The sequence below is a fragment of the Leptosomus discolor genome, chromosome 6, assembly GCF_034619465.1.
Source record: "Leptosomus discolor isolate bLepDis1 chromosome 6, bLepDis1.hap2, whole genome shotgun sequence".
NCBI classification, from domain to species: domain Eukaryota; kingdom Metazoa; phylum Chordata; class Aves; order Leptosomiformes; family Leptosomidae; genus Leptosomus; species Leptosomus discolor.
Window position 1 is genome coordinate 42,885,685 of NC_141396.1, and position 20,867 is coordinate 42,906,551.

Consider the following 20,867-nt stretch of genomic DNA (forward strand, 5'->3'; position numbering starts at 1 on the left):
GTATAGCACATGTCAAGGGCTGCAGGTTTAGGTCAAAAGTATGGAAAATTTCCAGCATCAGAAACAAAAGAATGTGTTCATGGAATAAAAAATGGAAAACATTTTATCGTTTTAAGTAAACAGAGACACACCTAGTCCTGTATAAGATGGAGATCTGAGTCTAAACCCGCTTTTTTTAGACTGTGCCCAAGCCTCGGGAGAGATCTACCTTGTAAAGTTCCCCACAATTCTGCTTGCCCAGTTTGTCTAAGTTCAAGACCTGGTAGGAATATACAGTTTCTGCCTGGCTCATGTGCCAAGGTCCCCATTCTGCAGTGATACATAAGGATGCAGGTGATTAGGGAAACGGGATGATAATACTCTAGTTGTTGTTCCATTATAATACTGAGATTTAATGAAGGAACAAACATGGCTGTGGAAAGCAGAAAGCATTGCTGGTGTAATCATTTCTTTACTTTCTCTGGTCATCTGGAGCAATGATTTATGATCGCTTTTGTCTGCGAAAGAATTACAACTGAGGCAATGAAGCTCTTGAATTTTAAAAGCAGTGAGTCAGAAGAAAGACATGATCAAATACCAGAACACTGAGTACATTAAAGTGTAAAATGAATATTTCCACCTTCTGTTTTAGCAAAGGCCCAGATTGCATCAAGTATTCCATACTCCTGAAGTCAAAATGAAAAGTGAAAAAGAAACATCTATGGAAAATATGAAAACAGAGCTTGCAAGAACATTTCATGGCCTTGAGTGTATTTACATACACAGGCAGGAAAAGTCCACATTTGATCTACAGTCTGGAAGTCATGGTTTGTGTGTTAGCTTCCCAACCACATCTGATCTTTTTTATCCTTTTCCTCAAACATGGGAGGAGCAGTATGCATTTACAAAGCAGAACTACAATAGGAAGAAGAACTGCTACCATAAATGAAGGTGGTGTATACCAGATAAATTGGTTAACATCGACCCACTTATTCCAAGCAAACACCAGTGCGTGAACAGTGCACAGCAGCAGAGCTAAGTATCCCATCTTGCTCTGAAAAGAGAAAGAAAATAGTAAGCTATTTATTTTTTCTAACTTGGCAAAAAAGTACTCTGTTAAGCAAATGTGGAAATCAGGAAGGGCCTCAACCAACAGACTTAAGTCAAAGAGAAGAGACCATTGGCTTTGAACAAAAATTTAAGAACTATAATTCAGGAATTTAAGTGTAGCCTTCTATGCCACCATAAGAGAAAACAGATGAGGCACCATTTTTCAACTATTGCTATGATACTTAGCTGATATACAGAAGAGATCATGGATTACAGGCTATTCTTGAACAAGGGTCAGTTCTCAGTATCTCAACTTATAGATGTCATCTGTATCCTAAATTACTTTATCTCTGTGATAAATTATTATGAGTCCAAAAGCAGATTTGTAAATGGCTTAACTGATTGTTTGTAAAGAAAAAATTTAAGGTCAATTAAAATCAGAAACTCTAGTAAGTCTAGTACTATGACGAAAGCAATTGCACAACTACAGGAAACCGAAGTCTTTATGCCACATGCAGTGATAAATTTGGCTCGGGATGCATATGAAATTCAGGAGTAAAGGAAATTTTATGCTAGGGTTACCAGTAATTTTGAGTTTCTTGTTGCATAACAATCTTGATATTGTTAGAAAAATGGAATTAGTCATCAGTGAAGTCAAACACTGCCTTTCCAAGTGCTAAATCTACAGAATCTGATTTTCAAGTCCAAAGGTTATTTGTTTATAAAACTAATCCAATATATTAGTATTACTCTTCTGTGTTTCTTCACCATGCTAATTTAATACTGAAAGCAATCATGCGCTGGACTGTCCATATAGATTCTCTGTAGAGCTGAAAACTTTTCTTACAAATGATGCACTTCATAAAGTGGGCAGAATCTCAAATCACTAATTGTAGGCAGAGATACATTTCAGCTCTACTTTTCAAATTCAGATCAAATTTTCAAATGCTAGGCACTTAGTAGGTCACTGAAGTTTCAGATTTTGGTGTTCAGGGACCTAATTCAACACTTGCTTAACTCTAGTGTGGTCATAGTGATGTCAGCAGAACCACCCCTGATCATTACTGTGTATAATACAGGAGAACTAAGAGCAAACTTAGGTGAAAGAAACAAGCACATCTGTAGCAAACTCAGGACTGGCTGGATTTGATTGTGCATCTGTTCTAAGATGTCTCTTTTTCAGAATACACCTTTTTGGAGGGGGTTATGAAGCTAATAATGCTGCAGATGGAAAACATTTCCAGGTATTATTGGGCAGAAGCCTTCTCCTGGACTTTCCAGCCACCCGGTACTGCTCAGGCAAAACAGCTCCAAGGAAGCAACAAACAATTCTCCTTGTATAGTGGAATCCCATGTTGTATGGGAACAGCGTTGGCTGGTTTAATACTGCCTACTCCAAATTCAGCAGGACACAGGGCATTTCTGAAACATAAGATGCCCAGAAGATGATTGAAATGCCTTCAGCATCAGAGGTCTTTCACCTAAGAACAGGTCCTGAAGGGACAACTGCTGCTGGTCACCAGGTCAGAGGAGCAAAAATGTGGTCTGGAACTGTCTTCCCACTTCATACCCTGAACGTGACAGCCTTTTCTCCTGACAAAATAGCAAACTAAATGAGCAAAGCAGTTAAAGAGTATGGAACAAACTTTTAGATTGGTTTCTCTAACTCCTCTGTGTTTGATATTTCTAAGTCCTAATGGTCTTAGCTGATAACATACAGTCCCACAAGTGAGGACGAATGACATGCAGTAATGACATTTATGCCTACCTGAATGTAGTGGAACTCTCTCCAGGTCAAAGTGTGACTGACAGATGGGATGGATGTTATTGCTAACAAGGCCAACAAAGCAAGTCCCAGAATTCCTAGAGACACATAAATCTCCATTCTCCAAACATCGTGTTCAATCCATGCATTTTCTTTTTTTTGTTTGACCTGCCAAAAGAACACCATATTTAAAATGACACACTGGCACACTTAGCTGTTTCTGTGAAATATAGCTATTTTCATGATATTCAGTTCAAGAAACACAGTATTTTTGTTTGTTTGAATGTCTCTGGATGTAACTGCTCTTTACTTCTGATGACAAAGCCTCTACTAGTATCTGTAGAGCAAAGGTAGGCTTTAAGTGAGAGGAATTTAGACTTCATCAGTATCTTGGCCCAGGAGAGACGGGTTCTGAGGCCTGTTAGCCTGCCTTCACAGCAGGAGAAATCTTATTCTTTGACAAAAAAATTCCATCTATGGCTAAATACCACATCTGGGAGATTATAACAACAGGAAATATATTAACAGCACTATTTTAGGGAGCTAATTCAGCAGGCATTCTTAATGATGGTATCCTGCCAGGATAGATGTTTGGCTCTATTTTTTTAAAAACACCACCTTGGCTCATTCAGCTGCACTGAATACAACAGTTGGTATGGATGAGAAGGCTGTGGTTTTAATAAGCTGATGTCAAAGCTTCTCTTATTTATGAGTACTTGCAACAGCCCTTTGATGCTGTCAGTGATCACCATAGTGTAATATGCCCCAAATACGATCATTTCTTCATCTTGAGGACTGGAATCTCAAGGAAATTTCTGGTAATCTATTCAAGTCAGATTACTGGTAAGGCTGATTTCAGAGTTTTCAAAAGGTAGATTGCCTGTTTACAGAATTCTTCAGAAGCTGCTAACATCATACACTGCTTTTAATAAAACTCTAGATTAGATTTTGAGGGTAAGAAAAATGTACATTTGCAGTCTGTACCTTATATTGGAATACTCCATATACTGCAATACTCACGGCACTCAAGGCGATACGCAAGTATTAGGAACTCTCTAGTCACAGAAGACCTTAGAGAGCTTTGCCAGCCAATTATTGCCTATGACTCAGAAGCATGATTAAAATTCTATCTTTTAACAAGTTAATGTGCATCAGCCCAATTGTGGAGCCATCAGTATTCACAAATCTAATTTCTGGCAAATAGAGATTATTGTGATTTAGCTCAGCCCTCTTTCATTGCTGGCTAATTCACTTTACAAAGAATATGTCTAGAAATGGTGTGTGCTCAGTTTTTGTAGATAGATTCAACTGGTACAGAGAAGATTAATCCACACTAAACTAATAGTGTGCCAAAGACTTAAACGTTCCTGTGAGGCAGGTATAATTAATTATGCGCATTCTACCGAGAGATAAAAAATGCCAAATGAAGACGACTTATTTAATACACACTGGCACAGCACTGATGACTCTTGACTCTCTATTACATGCTTTAACAACTACATCCTGCTCCATCCCTTAACAGTGCTCTGTGGAGATCTGCCTCAAAACCAAACGGAGGCAATTAAAATTGCCCTCCCCCCAATTCAAATTTGCTTGAATGACCAAAACAAGGATTTTCTGAATACAGAAGGGTTGGCATTTGTGTGCCCATTGTACCTGCTGGAATGCCCAGTTCAGCAGCTTGTATCTGTATGATCTTCTCATTGGATAGCATAAGCTATAGCAGGCGTGCATTGCAGCGAAGAAGAAACTGAGAAGTCCAAACTGCTTTCTTGACAACATCCATCTATCCAGCCACCGGGGAAACCTTTTATACTTGGTGCCAAAGTACAGCTGGAAACCAGCAGCTAGTATTCCTGGTAAATATACTAGTGCTAAAAGGGTAATTGAAACCACTGGTAAAACTTTGTTTATGACAAGGATTGGAATTTTATAGAAAACGTTTTCCTTTTTGGTTATAAAAGGGTATATGACATCTCTCATAGAAGTGTAAATAAATGTTAATAATGAGATCACTGATGCTATCTTCATTGGCAAGTGCCACTTGGGGAAGAGATCCTGCTTGCAGTGTTGTTCTGAAGAGTGTTCAAACTCACCAAAATGGTGTGCTTGATGTAAATTACAAAGTGCAGCTGCTTCTGGTGGATTGGTGACTTGCATATCTACATTCTGGAAAGGACAGATAAGAAATACCAAGTGAGTTCAAGAGAAGATTAAAAACATCAGTAATGACAGTATTTGCCATCACAGCTTTTACACTGTACTGAAACCATATCCAAACATACACACTATTAAAGACAAGGTAGCTTGAAAACATAACGTTTCAAACAGCATAGTCAGTAGCTGAGCAAGGCACTTTTAGCATGGATTTCTCATTCATCCTTCATTGTCTGTGGTGATTTCAAAATAGATTTTAATTCCAAGGAGCTAACTGCACCGCAAGGGAAGGTGGATTACATTATGTGAAGCAACATTACAGCTTCCTATGATATTAGCTACAGATTTCAAATGTCAAATTTCAGCTACAGACTTAATGATGCACCCCAAATAATATGCACAAAACCAGAATCCAGAGTTGAGACAATAAAATATTTAATTCAGCCACTGCTATTTTAATGACATTTGATTGGGGGAATAGAGAAATGTTTGGAATCCAGCATATTAGACCAGCTGCACATCTGTCAACTCTAGCATCTAGTCCCATGGTCTTCTTCCTCTCCTTCACAAATGTAATAGTGACTCTTAACTTTTATGAAAACTTCTGAAACTGAGTCACTTCAGTTTAAAAACATGAAGTTTCTGCTGCCAAGTAGGCATGGCTTGATTCTAGTCTCACAGATCTTGGCAGGATTATCACAGGCTTTAGAAGGAGCTAATCTACTGCAAAATGTTAGCGTAATATTAGAAACTGTTTTACGTTGAGATATTTAAAGATAGTCCCACAGTTGTAATTCATGGAAGGGGAACATGATTAGTATACATAAAAAAATTCAAGCATGTGTACCAACATTGCACTTGGTGCAGCAGACAGCTGTCCTTGGGGGGAGAACTGATAACTGATAATAGTAGGTAATGAACATGTAAATATTTAATATTCCAGTGAAATATAAAGTAATACTGAGCTGATGCTGCAATGGCTCAGCTTTAGAACGACCGATATGGCAGATGTCCAGACCTTCAGAAAGCAAAATGGCACTGTCTGTTTTGAGAAAGGCAAATATTAGTAGTTTGAAAGCTGAAAGTTGGTGTTCTGCTAGAATACAGAAGATCTTCCTGTCTCAGCAATATTATCTGGCTTTATTCTTAAGGATCAAATATTACATTGGAGCTGATTAAGCAGTCAATTCAAACAAGGTATTACTTGTAAATAATGCATGGGTGGGTGCAAGTCTTGTGTTCATCTTCAGTGATACAACAGGTGTTCTGTTCTAACAGAGAGATCAAAACATACATTGCTGTCTTGCTCTAAAATCCTAACTGGGGACAAGGGAGCCTGTTTCCCACGTGTCTGACTGCCTACGGTGCCTCACAGTAAAGTTAAAGGGCACGGTCTTCATTAGCATTTTTTAGCTGAATACCTGTTATGTGTTTATCTGATGATAAAAGTGTATCTTTGTAACAGTGAAGGTGTAGCCTAAGTAACATTTATCCTCTAGTCTGTGAAAAAAGTAAAGTGTAGTCTACGCATTGCAGAATTGGATGTTGGTATAAATGACACAAGTGGAGATTCACATCTGAACCAAGATTCACCCAGAGATACCCGTTTTCTGAAGAGACAGTCTGTAAAGCCTAATTCAATATTTCACAGCCTGTGTGGCAGTTCACATTAGAACACAAAGTTGCAGCTTGAACTACTTCTGTGCATCAGCAGTTGCAAATGCCGTTGGAGTGGATTTTCTTCCTGGACCCTTTTGTGTGATGTGGAAAACTTACTGAATGTGATGTGCCAATGATGAAGGTTCCTCCAAAGATAAATTTTATATTTCTGTATAAAAGTCCCAAAGTATTTCTACAGAGCTTTGCTCATCTGGTAAAATGCAACTAGCAACTAACCTCGTGTAGTTTTTAGCTGGCCCAAACTGTTTCTTAGCATGGACTGTGATTAAATTGAATGAGATGCTCTTTATCTTTTTATCTGTTCATGTCAATATTGTGACAAGACTTGATGATATGCCAGTGTGATGGGAACACAGTGTTTCTGGACAAAATTGAATGAAAGTTTGCAATATTCTGTGTGACATACAAGCTGCTTTTTTACAGAAACATTACCAAGTTGCTAAGGTTCCCTGTATTTCTTCTTGGGGTGATGCTCTGACCTGCATTCTGATCAATGGTGTGATTATCACCTTCCCTTTTTTCCATTGCAGAAACTCCCTGCAAAACAAACACAGAATGTAAAACAGATTTTGAAATGCCCTACTGGAACTTTGAAGCCTATTTTCTCTCACAATCTTTTCTTCCCTCTCTGCCCACTTGCTGGGGAAGCTACAATAATCTAGGGAGTCACGTCTATCCTCTGAGAAGAGAACAGTAAAGCTCAGTTTGTTTTTTAAGTGAAGCAGATACTAAGAGAGGATATGAACCAACAGAACAAAATCACTGATGAAGAATAATAATTAAGCTATGTGCTGATGTCACCAGTGGAATGAACTAACTAATTCAGGCTGAAAGTTTTTAAATTGCAACAATATAGCTTGAAACAGCTTACAGAAATAACATGTAAAATGTTATTAAGATGGATTTTGGTAAATTCATGGGACTTGCTGAGGCAAGAAACTCATGCAAATGTGTTTTTCCTAATATTTTTTTAGGTCTTAGGATTCGGTTTTAGGATTGGTCTACCTGGCAGTCACTCTGTGGCTTTAGAGGTGCATTCTCCCTTCGAGATTGTCAGGAAACTCCAGCTGGAGCTTCTCATGCTGTTCCAAGGCACATTGGCAATACTCATCACCCACAAGTACCAGCAGAAATGGTTCTAAGCTACCAAGGACTATAAGAGATCAGAAGCCAGAAAACAAAAAAAACAAAAAAAAAAGGAAGAGAACGGATAAACTGAAAGAGCTGTTTCTGAAAATCCTAGGACAGCAGGACAGATGGTATCTTCAAGGCTGTAAAGTAACTACAAGGTCGGCAAGGACCCTGCAACAAGGACTTGCCATGTGTGCATCACACTGTCGCACACTGCTGGAGGAGAGGCACTAGTGCCACAGCACTGGAAGTGCAGGGTGCCACGCCACACCGTGACTTTCTGTGCCTGCCTTTAAGACAGTGCCTAGGCAGCTCCACCACATACCTTCCTATGAACAGCTGAATTACTAGATACGAAACTGTTTTATTTTATATCCATAAACCTTTTGGGAAAACGTACGGACAAATCAGACTTTGACAGTTGTCCTGTATTTACTGTGTCTGGTCCCTTCAGGGGGTGAGTCCTACAGTCTCATACTGTCTGCCATGAGGGTTTGCTTCTGCCAGGCCACCAGACTCCTGAAGCCAAAGTATTCTTTTCCTAAGTATTTCTCTTTGGATTTTTCCCTCCTGCTAGCAAGCTCTCCCTTTGGGGATAACCTTTCAGCCAAGTGTTGCAGAGTAGGGTCAACTCGAGCTTCTGTCTGAAGGTCAGGCCGTTAACCCTTTCCTACACCAGCTAATGGATGGTTTGTATATCCTGCACACAAGAAAGCATGGGCTGATGAAGCCACATTTCTACTTTCCCCCCCTATTCCTAGGGCTAGTTCCAGTGATTTTATCACAACTTCTGGGGTATCAGGTACCTTCATAAAACCTCAGCTCCTGCAGTCCCAGAATTAGTTAAGAATTTCTACTTTTATGTGTTTTAATATACTGTATTTCTAGCTGTTACAATGGCAAAGAATAGTTACAAACAGAACCCAGTATAATGTACTTACCTGGAAAAAAAATGGTGACAAATACAGTGAGTTCTGGACCTATTTTAAAAAGAACGCAGAATATGAAGGGCAGTCACACTGTTTTTGAGGCCTACCCTCTGATTTTTAAAGTTTGGTGCGGAAAAAAAAAAGGACATAAACTTATAGACTGACTGTTTACTCTTTCAGGTAAGGAAACTGCGTTAAAATCGTTAAAACAGCTTGTGGCTCAGATCTTTGCTGCTTTTTCTTCTCTGTACTGCTCTCTGTTGAGCTTTCAACTGTTAATATCTCCATGAGCTTACACAGCGATCCCAGCCACTTCGTAACTCTCCTCTTCCGACTGCCATGCTACCTCGGGGATCCAAAAGTGTATTTTGGATTGGGAAGCTCTGTGTGGAAAAGCTTGACTCGCCTGGTTCTCACGCTGCTATCGCTCTTCATTTAGAAAACTGAGAAATAAGGAGGCAGTAATAGCTTCTACCTAAAGGTTTGTATTGATGAGGATGTAGTAAATGAAACCATGATGCAAAAAAAAACCCCATGAGCTAGAATGCCAGATGCTGATCCTAAAAGCTGATTTATTTGTTCTTTTGGGAAACAATGTTTAATACAACGTTAAATACAGTGTTAATATTTTATGCAGCAAAAGACAAAACAAAAAGAAAAAAAAAAAAAGCGTGTGCATGAATGAGTGCACGGCTTCATCTGTGGAAATAGGGGTTGCAGCCACGTGACTGCATACAAGGAAACATGAGTGCCAAACCATAATAGCCCACTTGGCTTCTGATACCAGAGTTAATACAGAATTATTTCTTGGGTACGCCCAATAACAAAGCACAGTAACAGTCTCCCAAAACCCTAAATACAAGGCACTTACAATTCCACTATTCAGTGCCTTATGAATTGCCAGAAAGGAGTCAGCTACAGCATGTGGGTTTTCGGAATACCTCTGAAGAAAAAAATTTAGGAGTCCTGCGAGACAGAAACTAATCAGTTATAGCCCTATCTAAGTCACAATTATTACGAAAGAAAACAGCTGTAATGTCCATCCTCAGCTCACACCCCTTCTGCTCTGGGAGGCAGCTGTGAATGAGGATGGAGGAAAAGCCAAGTTTCCAACACCGTGAGTACGCTACTGCGTTTTGCACCGTGCAAACGGGCTCGTCGTAATGCTGAACCAACAGGGACTGACACCATGCAGACGTTATCCCGAGAAAACATCACCCAAAGCCAACAAGGTTTTCCTGAGTAAGGGGTTTCAGGGCTGACTCCACCAAAACAGAAAAAAGGGGCAAAATAAACAGGCTACGATAATAGCGATGAGGTGAAGGAAGAGGCACGGAACAGTGACTCCATCTCTCTCCTTTGGCACCACCGGGCGATGACAGCGTGGAAGCGCTGGGGAAACCGTCCCGCTTTGCAGCGCCAGACGGGGCAGGCGCTCGGGGCACCGGTAAATAACTTTCCCCGCTCTTCAGAAACGCCGCCGACCTCTGTGGAAAACCTGACGAGATCCCGGGGGACTGGGGCTGGCGGGCGTCGCCCGGCGCTTCTCCCGCGCAGAGCGCGCCCGAGACGCACCGCGCCGGCCGGGGCAGGGCCGGTGGGTGCCCGCCGAGTTCCGCCCGCTTCGCGCCGCTGTCCGGGGAGGCTGGGCCCTGCGGGGAGCCCGCGCCCGCGCCCACCAGGGGGACCCGGCCCGCCCCGGCGGCGGCCGCGGGGCGGGCGGGGCCCCGCGGCGGAACCCGGCCGCAGCCCGGCCACACGGGCGCCACCGCCCCCCCCCGCCGCCCCGGGGCTCACCCACCTTGGCCCGCCGTCAGCGCGGCCTCTTCTTCCCGCCGCAGGCCGGAGAACCGCCGCGGGGGGCGGCAGCGGCGGGCCCCGGCTCGGTTCCGTCAGCAGTGGGGCAGCCCCCGCCGGCGGCGGTGTGGGCGCTGGTGCCCGGCCGCGGCGCTTCCCCGTCGCGGAAAGCGGACTCAGGTTGGCCGTGGAACGCCTGCCGGACTCTGAGGAGGGGAGCGGCGCGGGGGGTGGGGGAGCTGGCCTCAGCCTCCACCTTCCCCTCCCGGCCCCGCCTTCCGAGCCCATCCCGCTCCCTTCGGCGCCGGCGGGGTGCGAGCTGGAGCTCCAGCCCCGCTGCCGAGCCGCGGCGGAGCGGCGTGGCCCCGCGGTCTCCCCTCCGGCACCGCCCGGGGCCGCGGTGCCCGGGCCGGCCGCCCCCAGGAGATCCCGGCCGTGGGTCTGCTGGGGCCTCGGCCGGCCAAAGGCCGCCTACACCTGCACCCTCCCCGCCCCGCCGGAGGGAGGAGGGCGAAGAGGCACCGAGGTGCGTTGCTTTCCCTCGCCCCGCAGCCTGGCCGCCGCTCCTCTCCCGCCGGGGCGCTGGCCGGGGGGGCGGAGGGCGCTGCAGCTCCGGGGGGCGCCGGCAGCCGTCCCCGCCCCACCAGCTACCAGCCGATCCCAGCCTTGGGGTCCCTGCCTGGGAAACCTCCTCCTCCCTTTCCTCCATTCTGCCTTCCCTGCCGCTTCTTCCAAACCTGCCGCTCTCCTGGCCTGAGAAAATGCTGTATTAAATCCTGCTTCTAACACGAGCGGTCTTCACTTTAAAAATTATTTTTTTCCAATTACCATGGTCTTGTACCTTTTTTTCCTTGCGGGCAATTCTGAAAAGGCAGCTGCCTCCTGAAAGTTTGGTCACACGATAGTGTGAACTATCATTATCTCGTGAAAGCTCTATTTTAGTGGATATTTCAACATTTAGTGGCTTACTGACATTGCAGAAAACATGGCCAGTCTGTCTCAAAAAAGTTTTAATTTCTTCACACAGAGCTTGTTGTGGCTGACTCAGGACGTCTTCACAGAAATGATGCGAAGTTCCATCTCTTTATATCTTGTGACTATATTTTTTTCTCCCTCTCAGTGAGGACATAGTGGACATAGACCCCAGCTAAGCGCTACAACTGGTAGAAAAGAGGAGATTGCTTTAGAAGGAATTAAAGATAGAATAATTGTCTCTCCTGTGTTAAAACCTTAACTTTTAATTTTTCTTTATAGTTGCCTTCATTAACATATTTGTCTGTGCTTTGCATGAGGCTATTTTCCACGTGCTTTCCATCAGTTACTTTTTGCAAGGGATGCTAAATTTTGTTAGTGCGCTCTCGCTTTGTGAAAGTGGCACTTGATTTTCTTTTCTACTCCTTTTTTGCACTGTGGGTTTGGGTTTGTGTTTCAGCTCCCAGCTCACGGCATTGGCAGACTAGGGGAGGAGGCTGGCTTGGCACAGTGTACCGGACTGCTCTCACACACTGGCTAAATGAGAATTTGTCATCCAAACGACTAAAAGCGTTGTCTTGTTCCAAGTGAGCTCCATGGTAAAGCTCTCCTTGGAAATCCTGGTGTAAGTCAGCATTGTGGGGACTACATTTATAGACCAAAAGGTAGCTCAAGGTGCTGAGAGATTTCAGCATCTGGATAACCCATCTTAAGGATACATGGATATCCTATCCTTAAGATACCCTTAACCTTTTCATAGAACACTCAAGAGCTGACTGTGTGAGCATTCTCAGAAGATGAGATGAAAAGCCAGCCAAAGTGAGCCTGGCTGTGGTCAGTCCCCAGTAAGCTACTCTGCACAGATGCTCCTAGGTATCTCTGGCCAGGCAATCCCCTTGCTGGTCTCTGCATCCTGAGTGCTATTAAGAGCCTGTCTGTGAATAAAAATGGAAAACTCATTTTATGTGGGTGCTGACAAAGTGGAAGTAGATTCAAATGCTAGGGAAAAAATTCCTTTCATGGCTACCCTAAGGCGTGACTTCCAGGTAATTCAAAGTACCACTTGTACCAGGGTGGTTACTGGAAAGCAAGCTGCATGGCAGCCCTCCTGCAGGCTGTTGCATCTAGGGGACACTGCTGCAGGCTGACAGCTTTGAACTGATACTTATGCGAAGTGCTATGTGAGAAGTGTGAGACTTAAGGTAGGAAACACCACAGGAATCAGGAGTTGATTCAAAATGGGATAATTTCTCTTGGCACATGCAGAATGGGGATGATCTCACTGACAAAATTTTAAAGCTGTGCAGATTTGGCTGCTTCCAAACATGTAGAAGAGCATCAGTATTCTGTAACTGTTGCAGGAGTTGGGTGAGTGGTTGCTGAAGTGTGATGGGGTATTTTCCGGAGATGAAAACCACACTGGTGACTGTCTTAGCTTGCCCGTGTTTTAGTCCTTCTTCATTCTGGACAGAGTCTGGGTGTGGTGTTGACAAGGGATGTTAGGGAATGGTAGATTGCATTGTTGACCAGATTGCCTGACAGTGCTTTAATCTTGTGAACATTTTCACCACAGTTTATACAGGGAGAAGCCTGTGGTCAGGGCAATTTCTCTGCTTCTCTAACGACTCTTTAGACTAGGAGCTCTGAGAACAACTTGTCAAATGATCGGAAAAGTGGTGCAGTCTTCCAGTAACACACAGGCCTACGTATAATCATACTAACACTTAGTCTCGCTCTGAACTTGAGTAAGCTAAGTGTAACTATATATAGTAACTATATAAATATATATATATATATACTGTCAGGAAGATGACTCTAGCATGCCCTTGGATGACTCAGGAATGATGCTGCGTAGCGGGAAGTGGTGTGGAAGGGCATAAACCATTCCCTGTAATTTAAACCAATGCAAATGGTCTTGCTTCAGCCTGTTGAAACAATGGCCGGGTCTTCAAGATGGCCTCGGAGGGGGACCAGCGGAGGGGGACCAGCAGAGTGGTACCAAGGTGATGAAGGGCTTACAGCACCTGCTCCCTGGGGAGGGACGTGGGGGAGCTGGGTTTGGTTAGTCTGGTGGAGAGCAGGCTAAGGGGTGATGGAGTAGGAACCCTCAAACACTTGGAGGGGAAATACAAAGCAAATGAAGTCCCACTCTTATTGGTAATGTCAGGGAGTGTCAGAACAGGCAGGGGTCACAAATTGCACCTCGAAGATTCATACTGGATATTAGGAAAAAATTCTTCGCTGTGAGGACAGTGAAAATCCAGAGGGATTGTGGAGTCATGGAAATTTTAACCTTTTCCTATAGAGAGTGGTGTCTGACTTCACTGAATCACCGAACTGTTGAGGTTGGAGGGCAACTCTGGACATTACTTAGTCCACCCCCTCCACTACCCTGGCCGAAAGCGGTGTTAACAGAGCAGGTTGCTCAGGGCATTGTCCTGTTGGGTTTTGAATATCTCGAAGGACTGAGACTCCATGACCTCTCTGGGCAACTTACTCCAGTATTTGATCACTGTCACAGTAAACAATTTTTTTCCTTTTTTTTCCTTTACATTTAAATGGAATTTCTTGTGTTTAAATTGAATGTCTTATTTTTAATTGGTATTTCCTGTATTTCAGTTTGTGCCCATTGCTTCTTGTCCTTTCTTTGGACTCCGCTGAGGAGAGTCTCACTCCATGTTCTTTAGTCCCCTTCTCTTTCAGTTAGTTGTAGGTTTTGTTAAGAGCCTCCCTGAGCCTTCTCATCTCCAGGCTGAATAGTCCCACCTTTCTCAGACTCTCCTTGTAGGAGAAGTGCTCTGGTCCCTTAATCATCTTCGTGGTGTCCTGCACTGAAGTAATTTCAGTATGTCTGTGTCTTGCCTGTACTGGGGAGCCCAGAACTGAGTGGAGCACTGCAGATGGGTCTCAAAGGTGCTGAGAAAATGGGAAGGATCACATGCCTCGACCAGCTGGCAATGTTCTTCCTAATGCAGCATAGGTCTTGATCGGGAATTGGCAGGGGTCTTTCTTTGGGTGGGATGGTGGACACAATTTAATTGCCTTAATGTTTTTGGCCATGAAGATATGTGAGATGCCAACAAGAAGACTCTTGCTCAAAATTCCAAAACGCAGCAATCTGTGAAAAGGAATATTAAAAATACACACTACAAAGAACCATGTATGAACTTGGAAAATTATGAAATAATTTGAAAATTCATTTTGAAATGGAATCAAATTTAACCTGATTTTGTAAACTGCAGCATAAAGAACTGTAGTGTTGGCTCCTAAATAGGATGGAGCTGAGTTGGGAATAGAAGTGGTAAGTACCCTCTGTACCTATTGTGAGTGGGAGTCACAGATGCACCTGGCAGGGAATGCTTATTCCTTGTGGGCTAAGGCCACTTGAGAACAGGGACATCAGACAATGTATTTGATTTACTGTCATTTAATAAACTCCTTTTTTCAAGGGACTCTGGTAGAAAGAGATCCGATAAGCAGACAAGTGCTGTATCCCCTGCTGAATGCACGTGAAGTGAAAGACCAGCTGTTCTCAGTGAGTAATGTGGTTAAAGTCAACAAATTTCTTTCTTGCCTGGATTTATCACACAAGTTCTGATTCAGAGAAGTAGCTCTCAAACTACGTGAAATACTTGAATTCCTCTGGAGGATTTAAGTCATCAGTGCCAAGTTACGGGAGAAAACTGAGGAAAAGAAATAGTGAAAAACCCAGAGGCTCAAGGTTGTTTGAGAGGGCTGTTCAATCCAGTCCAGCATGTGTAAGAAACAAAATTACTTCTCTTGAATTATGAGAAATCAATAGAGCCACATGACGTCCAAATAATTTTTTTAACAGTGATACTTTAAGACATTGTTGAAAGTACAAGTAAAGACCACATGACTGCTTCAGTTAAAGTTCAATTAAATGATTTGGAAAACAGCTCAAAGTAGAGGAGAACAGCAGTGTTTTATTTTCTTATTCCTTGTAAAAGAAATTGCAGTCTGGATTTCAAGTACGTAATTTATAGACAAGTACTTCCACTCCTAGTTTGTTGAACTACCACCTTTCACAGGATTCCTTTCTGATAATGCATGCCGTTTCCTGGAAGCGACACAGAAGAATTTGCTTGATATTTAAGAACAAAATTTGATTGAATCAGGCATAGTGATATGCTTTGTGTATAATCACATACTCCTAAATAATGCTTGCCTCATTGTGTGTGTCACTTTTACTTATATAATATCTCGCACTGTACCGTTATATCGTTATCCCTTAAAGCAGTTTCTTGATACTCCTCTGATTGTGTTGTTTTGACAATTTTTACTGCACACTTGTCACTGGAGTATGGAGCTGACTGCCTTAAAATACTCTTAATAATGAAGCCAGTGTTAATCAAAATAACAGTCATTTATATACAGATTAACAAAAAAGCTGCAGCATTTCAAGTCTGTACAATGTAAAAGATACAGAAGAAGGAATGGACTCCCAAGGGAAGGGTTACTGGAGCAAAGACAGAATATTGTGTGTGCAGGTAGGTGTTTGACCCACCCCAGTTCAAGAGTTCTTTTACATTTTTGCCTCTTTTTTTTTTTTTTTTTTTTTTTTTTTCCCTACAGGAAACCATTTTGCTTAAATCTGATTATGTAATAGTGAATAGCAGTGGTATATTTTCTGCTGTGGTTTATATGGGTATTCATTACCTCTAATTGTTGAAAAAGATAATTTTTTTACAATATTTCTACAAGAGTAATTTGAAATTAAGATGCTTTGGAACATACCTTGTGAAAAACATTTAGTGTGGTTTATTGTCTGTAGCTGTGGCTCTTTGATAGATTTTGTGGTTTAGCAATGGCATTCTAATGTCATTATATTTTCCATTGAGGACTTACGAAGGCCTGCAGTGAGACCACAAAATTGTCAAAATGTTGCAGGATCTCTCCCACAACCATGCCCTTTCCTAGGCCTTCTACCTTAGGAATTTCTCAGAAAACCTTTCTGCTTCCGATACCATCTTTTAAAATACTTACAATTTGTCAGGAATTTTTTGGCACTGTACCTTGCATTTATGTCATCTGTTTTTTGCCTATCACCGTAGCACCTACAGACCGTAGTCCCTGTGTTAGATGCTACGCAAACACAAACCACAAATACTGACTCTTTCTCTGCAGGCCACAACATAGGTTTCACATTCGAAACAATAGGAGAGAGGTGATACAAACGGATAGGAAAGAAGCAGATCTGAACAGTTTTAGGAACATAATGAGACGATGATGGTTAGGATGACAGGCTGTGGTGATAACTCTCCAGTGTGATGATAGCAGTTCCAACTACTGGATGTCATCATAATAACAACAGCTTCCTAATTTTAAAGAGGGATTTGAAGGCAAGGAATGAGCTTTGTCAGAACTTATAAGTCATTTCTTGGTTACCGAGATGTCTTTGAGAAGTCATCAGGTGTGAGAAATTCTTAAAACGCTATGTTAAGGGTACTGAGGTATTTAAAAAAACCCATAAGTTGATCAGATAGTTGTTATAAATTTGATACAATCTGAATAAATGAGGTGCAGAACCTGCCAATACACGTGGAATTATTTAAATAATTAAATAATTATTAACAATTTAAATAATATCATAATTAATTTAAATATAGCAATAAATGCTTCATAGTTGTCTGCCATCAGATTTTGGGCAATTTTTTTATGTGGAACTACTATATTAATGCATTTATTATGGTTGAATGATAAGAGAATTGTTGCTTACATGTGAAGACTGACAAAACGATTGCGCATATGTCTTCAATATGGAAATAACTGTGGTTATTAGAGCTCGTTAAGTTGGGCATTTTGCCAGATTTGAAATTTTTTTTCAACAATTTAAGTGCTAATATTTATATTTTATACCAATCGTAAGTTCTTAGAGCAAGAGTGTTTTTAAATCCAGACAGTTTTATTACTTCCAAAGAAAAAGTTATTTTTGTCCAAAACTACATGCTGGAATTCTAGCTTAAGATTTTGACTGTTCAAAGGTACCATCCATGGTCAAAACTAAAATGTTGCTGTCACCCAGAAGTGCTAGTTATGCTGTGACTGATTACTCAGTAGATAGCTGAAGTTAATTCTCAGAAATAATCCAAGAGCTGGAATCTTTGTTCAGACTTTTTGCTGCTGCTTGGGACACTAATCTGGAAGCAGAGCAGGGACAAGGAAGAACTGGAGCAGAAAACAAGGCAGGACTGGAACAGAGACAGGGAGCTCAAGCAGAGCAGGAACAGCAGGCTCCGGCATGCTGCAGCTCCAGAGAAAAACTGTAAGCTTCCATCTAACAGCTGGCCAGTCCAGTCAGAAATGAGCTTTGCAGGAGACACAAAAACTGGGTGAGTGGCTGATACAGCAGATAGTTGGGCAACCATTCTGAGTCACTTCAGCAGGCTGGAGAAATGGGCCAACAGGAACCTCATGCAGTTCAAAAAAGTCCTGCACCTGGGAAGAAATAAACCCATACACCACTACATGCTGTTGGACGATGAGCTGGAAAAAGGCAGAAAAGGCCTTGGAGGTCCTAGTGGACAGCAGATGAACATGAGCACCCTTGCAACAATCTCCTGGGCTGCTGTAAGCAGAGTATTGCCAGCGGGTTGTGGGAGGTTACCCTTCTCCTCTACTTGGCACTCCACATCTAGAGTGTGATGTACAGTTCTGGGCTCCCCAGTATGAGCAAGACATGGACATACTTGAATGAATCCAGCGAAGGGTGACAAACATGATTAGGGGATCAGAGCATCTGACGTAAGAGAGGATGGACTGCTTAGCTTGGATAAGTGAAGGCATGGGGACATATTATCTATGTGTATAAGTACCTGATGGGAGGGAGTAAAGAAGGGCTAGACTTTTCTCAGTGACAGGACAAGAGGTAATGGACACAAACTGAAATACAGGAAATTCCATTTAGACATACGAAAATAATCCTGATTGGCTGTGATTGAGAAGGTGCATTGGTTATGAAAAGACTGAAATCAAAGTCCACAGCAATATGTGACCCTAATGACTATGGATGGTTTCAGGAGCTGGTCTCGAGAGTGTGCTAGCTTGAATAGGGAGGTTAATGAGAAATTTAAGTCCATATCATAGGAAGTGTATGCTGAAATCTCCTTTCAGGTAATTTTTTGTTTGGTTGTTGCCCTTACTTGAAGTGTAGAGTAGAAGTCTGGTTTTCTGCTGTTTTGCTAATCTCTTTGGCACACTTGTTTTACTAGAGTTGTTGACCTAAGGTGACTTAGCATTAACAGCCCTCTGGAACTCTGCCTTTGCCTACTTGAGGTCTCAGTGAAAATGGAGGCAAGGAGAGTCCAGTGAAAGCAAAGACAGACATTGACATGGATTTAATCATTGCAGACTACCAAATGAAACCTTGTCAATACCTGCACAAAGAGGTGAGAGTCAAGCCAGAAGATGTTTAAACTACTTAGTAGAAAAACTGCAGATGTCTCGTCGCCTATCAGAAGGTGAAGCAGTGTAGAGAAACTCATTCTGAGCATTCATAAAGAGCAGCAAAGCTAAGGAAACAAGTTTTTCTTAAAATGATTTATTATTATAGCTCCCTGATTGTCAATATGGATCTGTAACCATCCTGGCTTTGGCATAAACTACAATGTGATTTATTTTTTTTTTTCCCTTCCTAATCTGCATCAGCTGACAACATTCCCCTGACTTCCTTAGTCAACAGTTCATGAAAAAAAATAGAGACTTCAAAGACAAGCTCTATCCTGAATGTTATTGGGTGGTCTACAAGGACTTGAGTGTTGTTATTCATCCTTTACTCTCACTTAAGAGATTCTTTATGTTTACAAGCACTTTCTTCTTATTGCCTAAAACAACTGTCTGGAGCTTTGTGAATTCCATTCTGCAGGGCATCTATCTAACTTTTAGATGTTGTTGTGCTTTGCGCGCTGAAGAAACCTAAGTAGGCTGATATGCTTAAAGATGCCTTAGCGTCTTTGAGGAGCTTGCCTAAATGAGTGCTGTAGAAGTATTTAATGAATATTCTTTAAGAAACTGGATTGGTAAACCATAAACCTCTTATCTCTGTCCATAAGAGGATACTCATTTTGATTAACTCATGACTAAATGGTTCCCAGTTCTACCGACTGCCACCTCTTGTAAATTTAGAGCTTTCAGCAAAACAGAAATCTTGACTACCCGTCCCAATATACACTCCCAAAACACAACTGGGAAGGGAAAGTTAGAACAAAATACTTTCAAAAGCTGTAATTTAATATTCTTTGTGTGTTGTAGTCTAGAGTGTTACTTAATTTTTTGTACTCACAAGGACTATTTTATGTTGACAGAAATTGGAAATCTTTATTTTCTTCACTTATCCTGACTATCTTGTTAAAAATAACACAAAATATGTGTTCCTATTATCTAAGAGAAACTAGTATAAAAATAAATGAAGGAATTGATTGCATTTCAATAAAGGTGCTGGCAAAGTCATAAAAATAAATTATAGAATGTTGTCCAATTTTAGTTTTAGTTACACTGAGCTCTGCCCTAATATTGCTGCTTTGGTGATGAAGAAAAAACCCAAATGCTGCCTTTGTATGTTTTTGCACAGTTAAATTATATAAAACATACATAGCTATTCATAATTCTAGGAAAAATGACAGGTCGGTCTTTTTTATAGTGCCTTTGAAAGAAAAAGAGGTGCAACACATTTAACAGATCAGTAGAGCAAAGTAAAATGGTGATGAAATAAATTCTCTTGGTAATACATTGATTTCAAATACAAGTTTACACAGAACATTCAGATGTTGCAAGGATTTTCATAAAGGAGTCACATACTGTAGCAGTACTAAATATACATACGTACAGTTATAATGAAGAAAAAGGACAGAAATTATGTGAGAAAAAGAAATACTGTTTCCTCATACGAATCTTTCTTCCTGCTCTAAAATGTAGTTATACTGTAGAGTCAGAAATACGAAATGAAACTCTGAAGCTGTTTGGTGTAGAGTCATGCATGTGATTTAGAACAGATAGGACTGTATTGGAGCAGAGGAAGAAGTTGGCTTGTATTTAAAATTAAATCAGTAATTTGAAAATGATTCTACGGTTGTGGACTTGATTCAGCATCACATCTGCTTGACACTAGCATTGTGTTATGTTACTTTTGCCAGAATTGTTCCTTATTTAGCATCACAAGAGGACATGGCTTAGCCCTATAGAGTATCCTCTGTGGGAATTCTTCAGCAAATGATGGGACAATTTCATTCATGTGTAAGATACTGGAATATTCCATACTGAAAGAGCTTGCTGCTGTGGTCCTTTAGATGTTGTATAAAAATACTCATAGTTTTACTTTAATCTTGAATAGCAGCACTTTATAGTGTAATCCACAGGAGGAATGTTCATCCATATGCTACCAAGCCCTT

At 41.7% G+C, this 20,867-nt stretch overlaps 1 protein-coding gene across 1 annotated transcript; it reads right to left on the bottom strand.

Moving 5' to 3' along the window:
- Positions 1-787: 787 nt before the first annotated feature.
- On the bottom strand, positions 788-7,162 carry STEAP1 (STEAP family member 1). Its single transcript, XM_009947136.2, has 4 exons — positions 7,064-7,162; positions 4,451-4,963; positions 2,798-2,962; positions 788-1,033 (listed from the first exon to the last, which is right to left on the bottom strand). The coding sequence occupies exons 1-4, from the start codon at positions 7,154-7,156 to the stop codon at positions 788-790; spliced, it is 1,017 nt and encodes a 338-aa protein (XP_009945438.1). The 5' UTR covers positions 7,157-7,162.
- Positions 7,163-20,867: the final 13,705 nt, after the last annotated feature.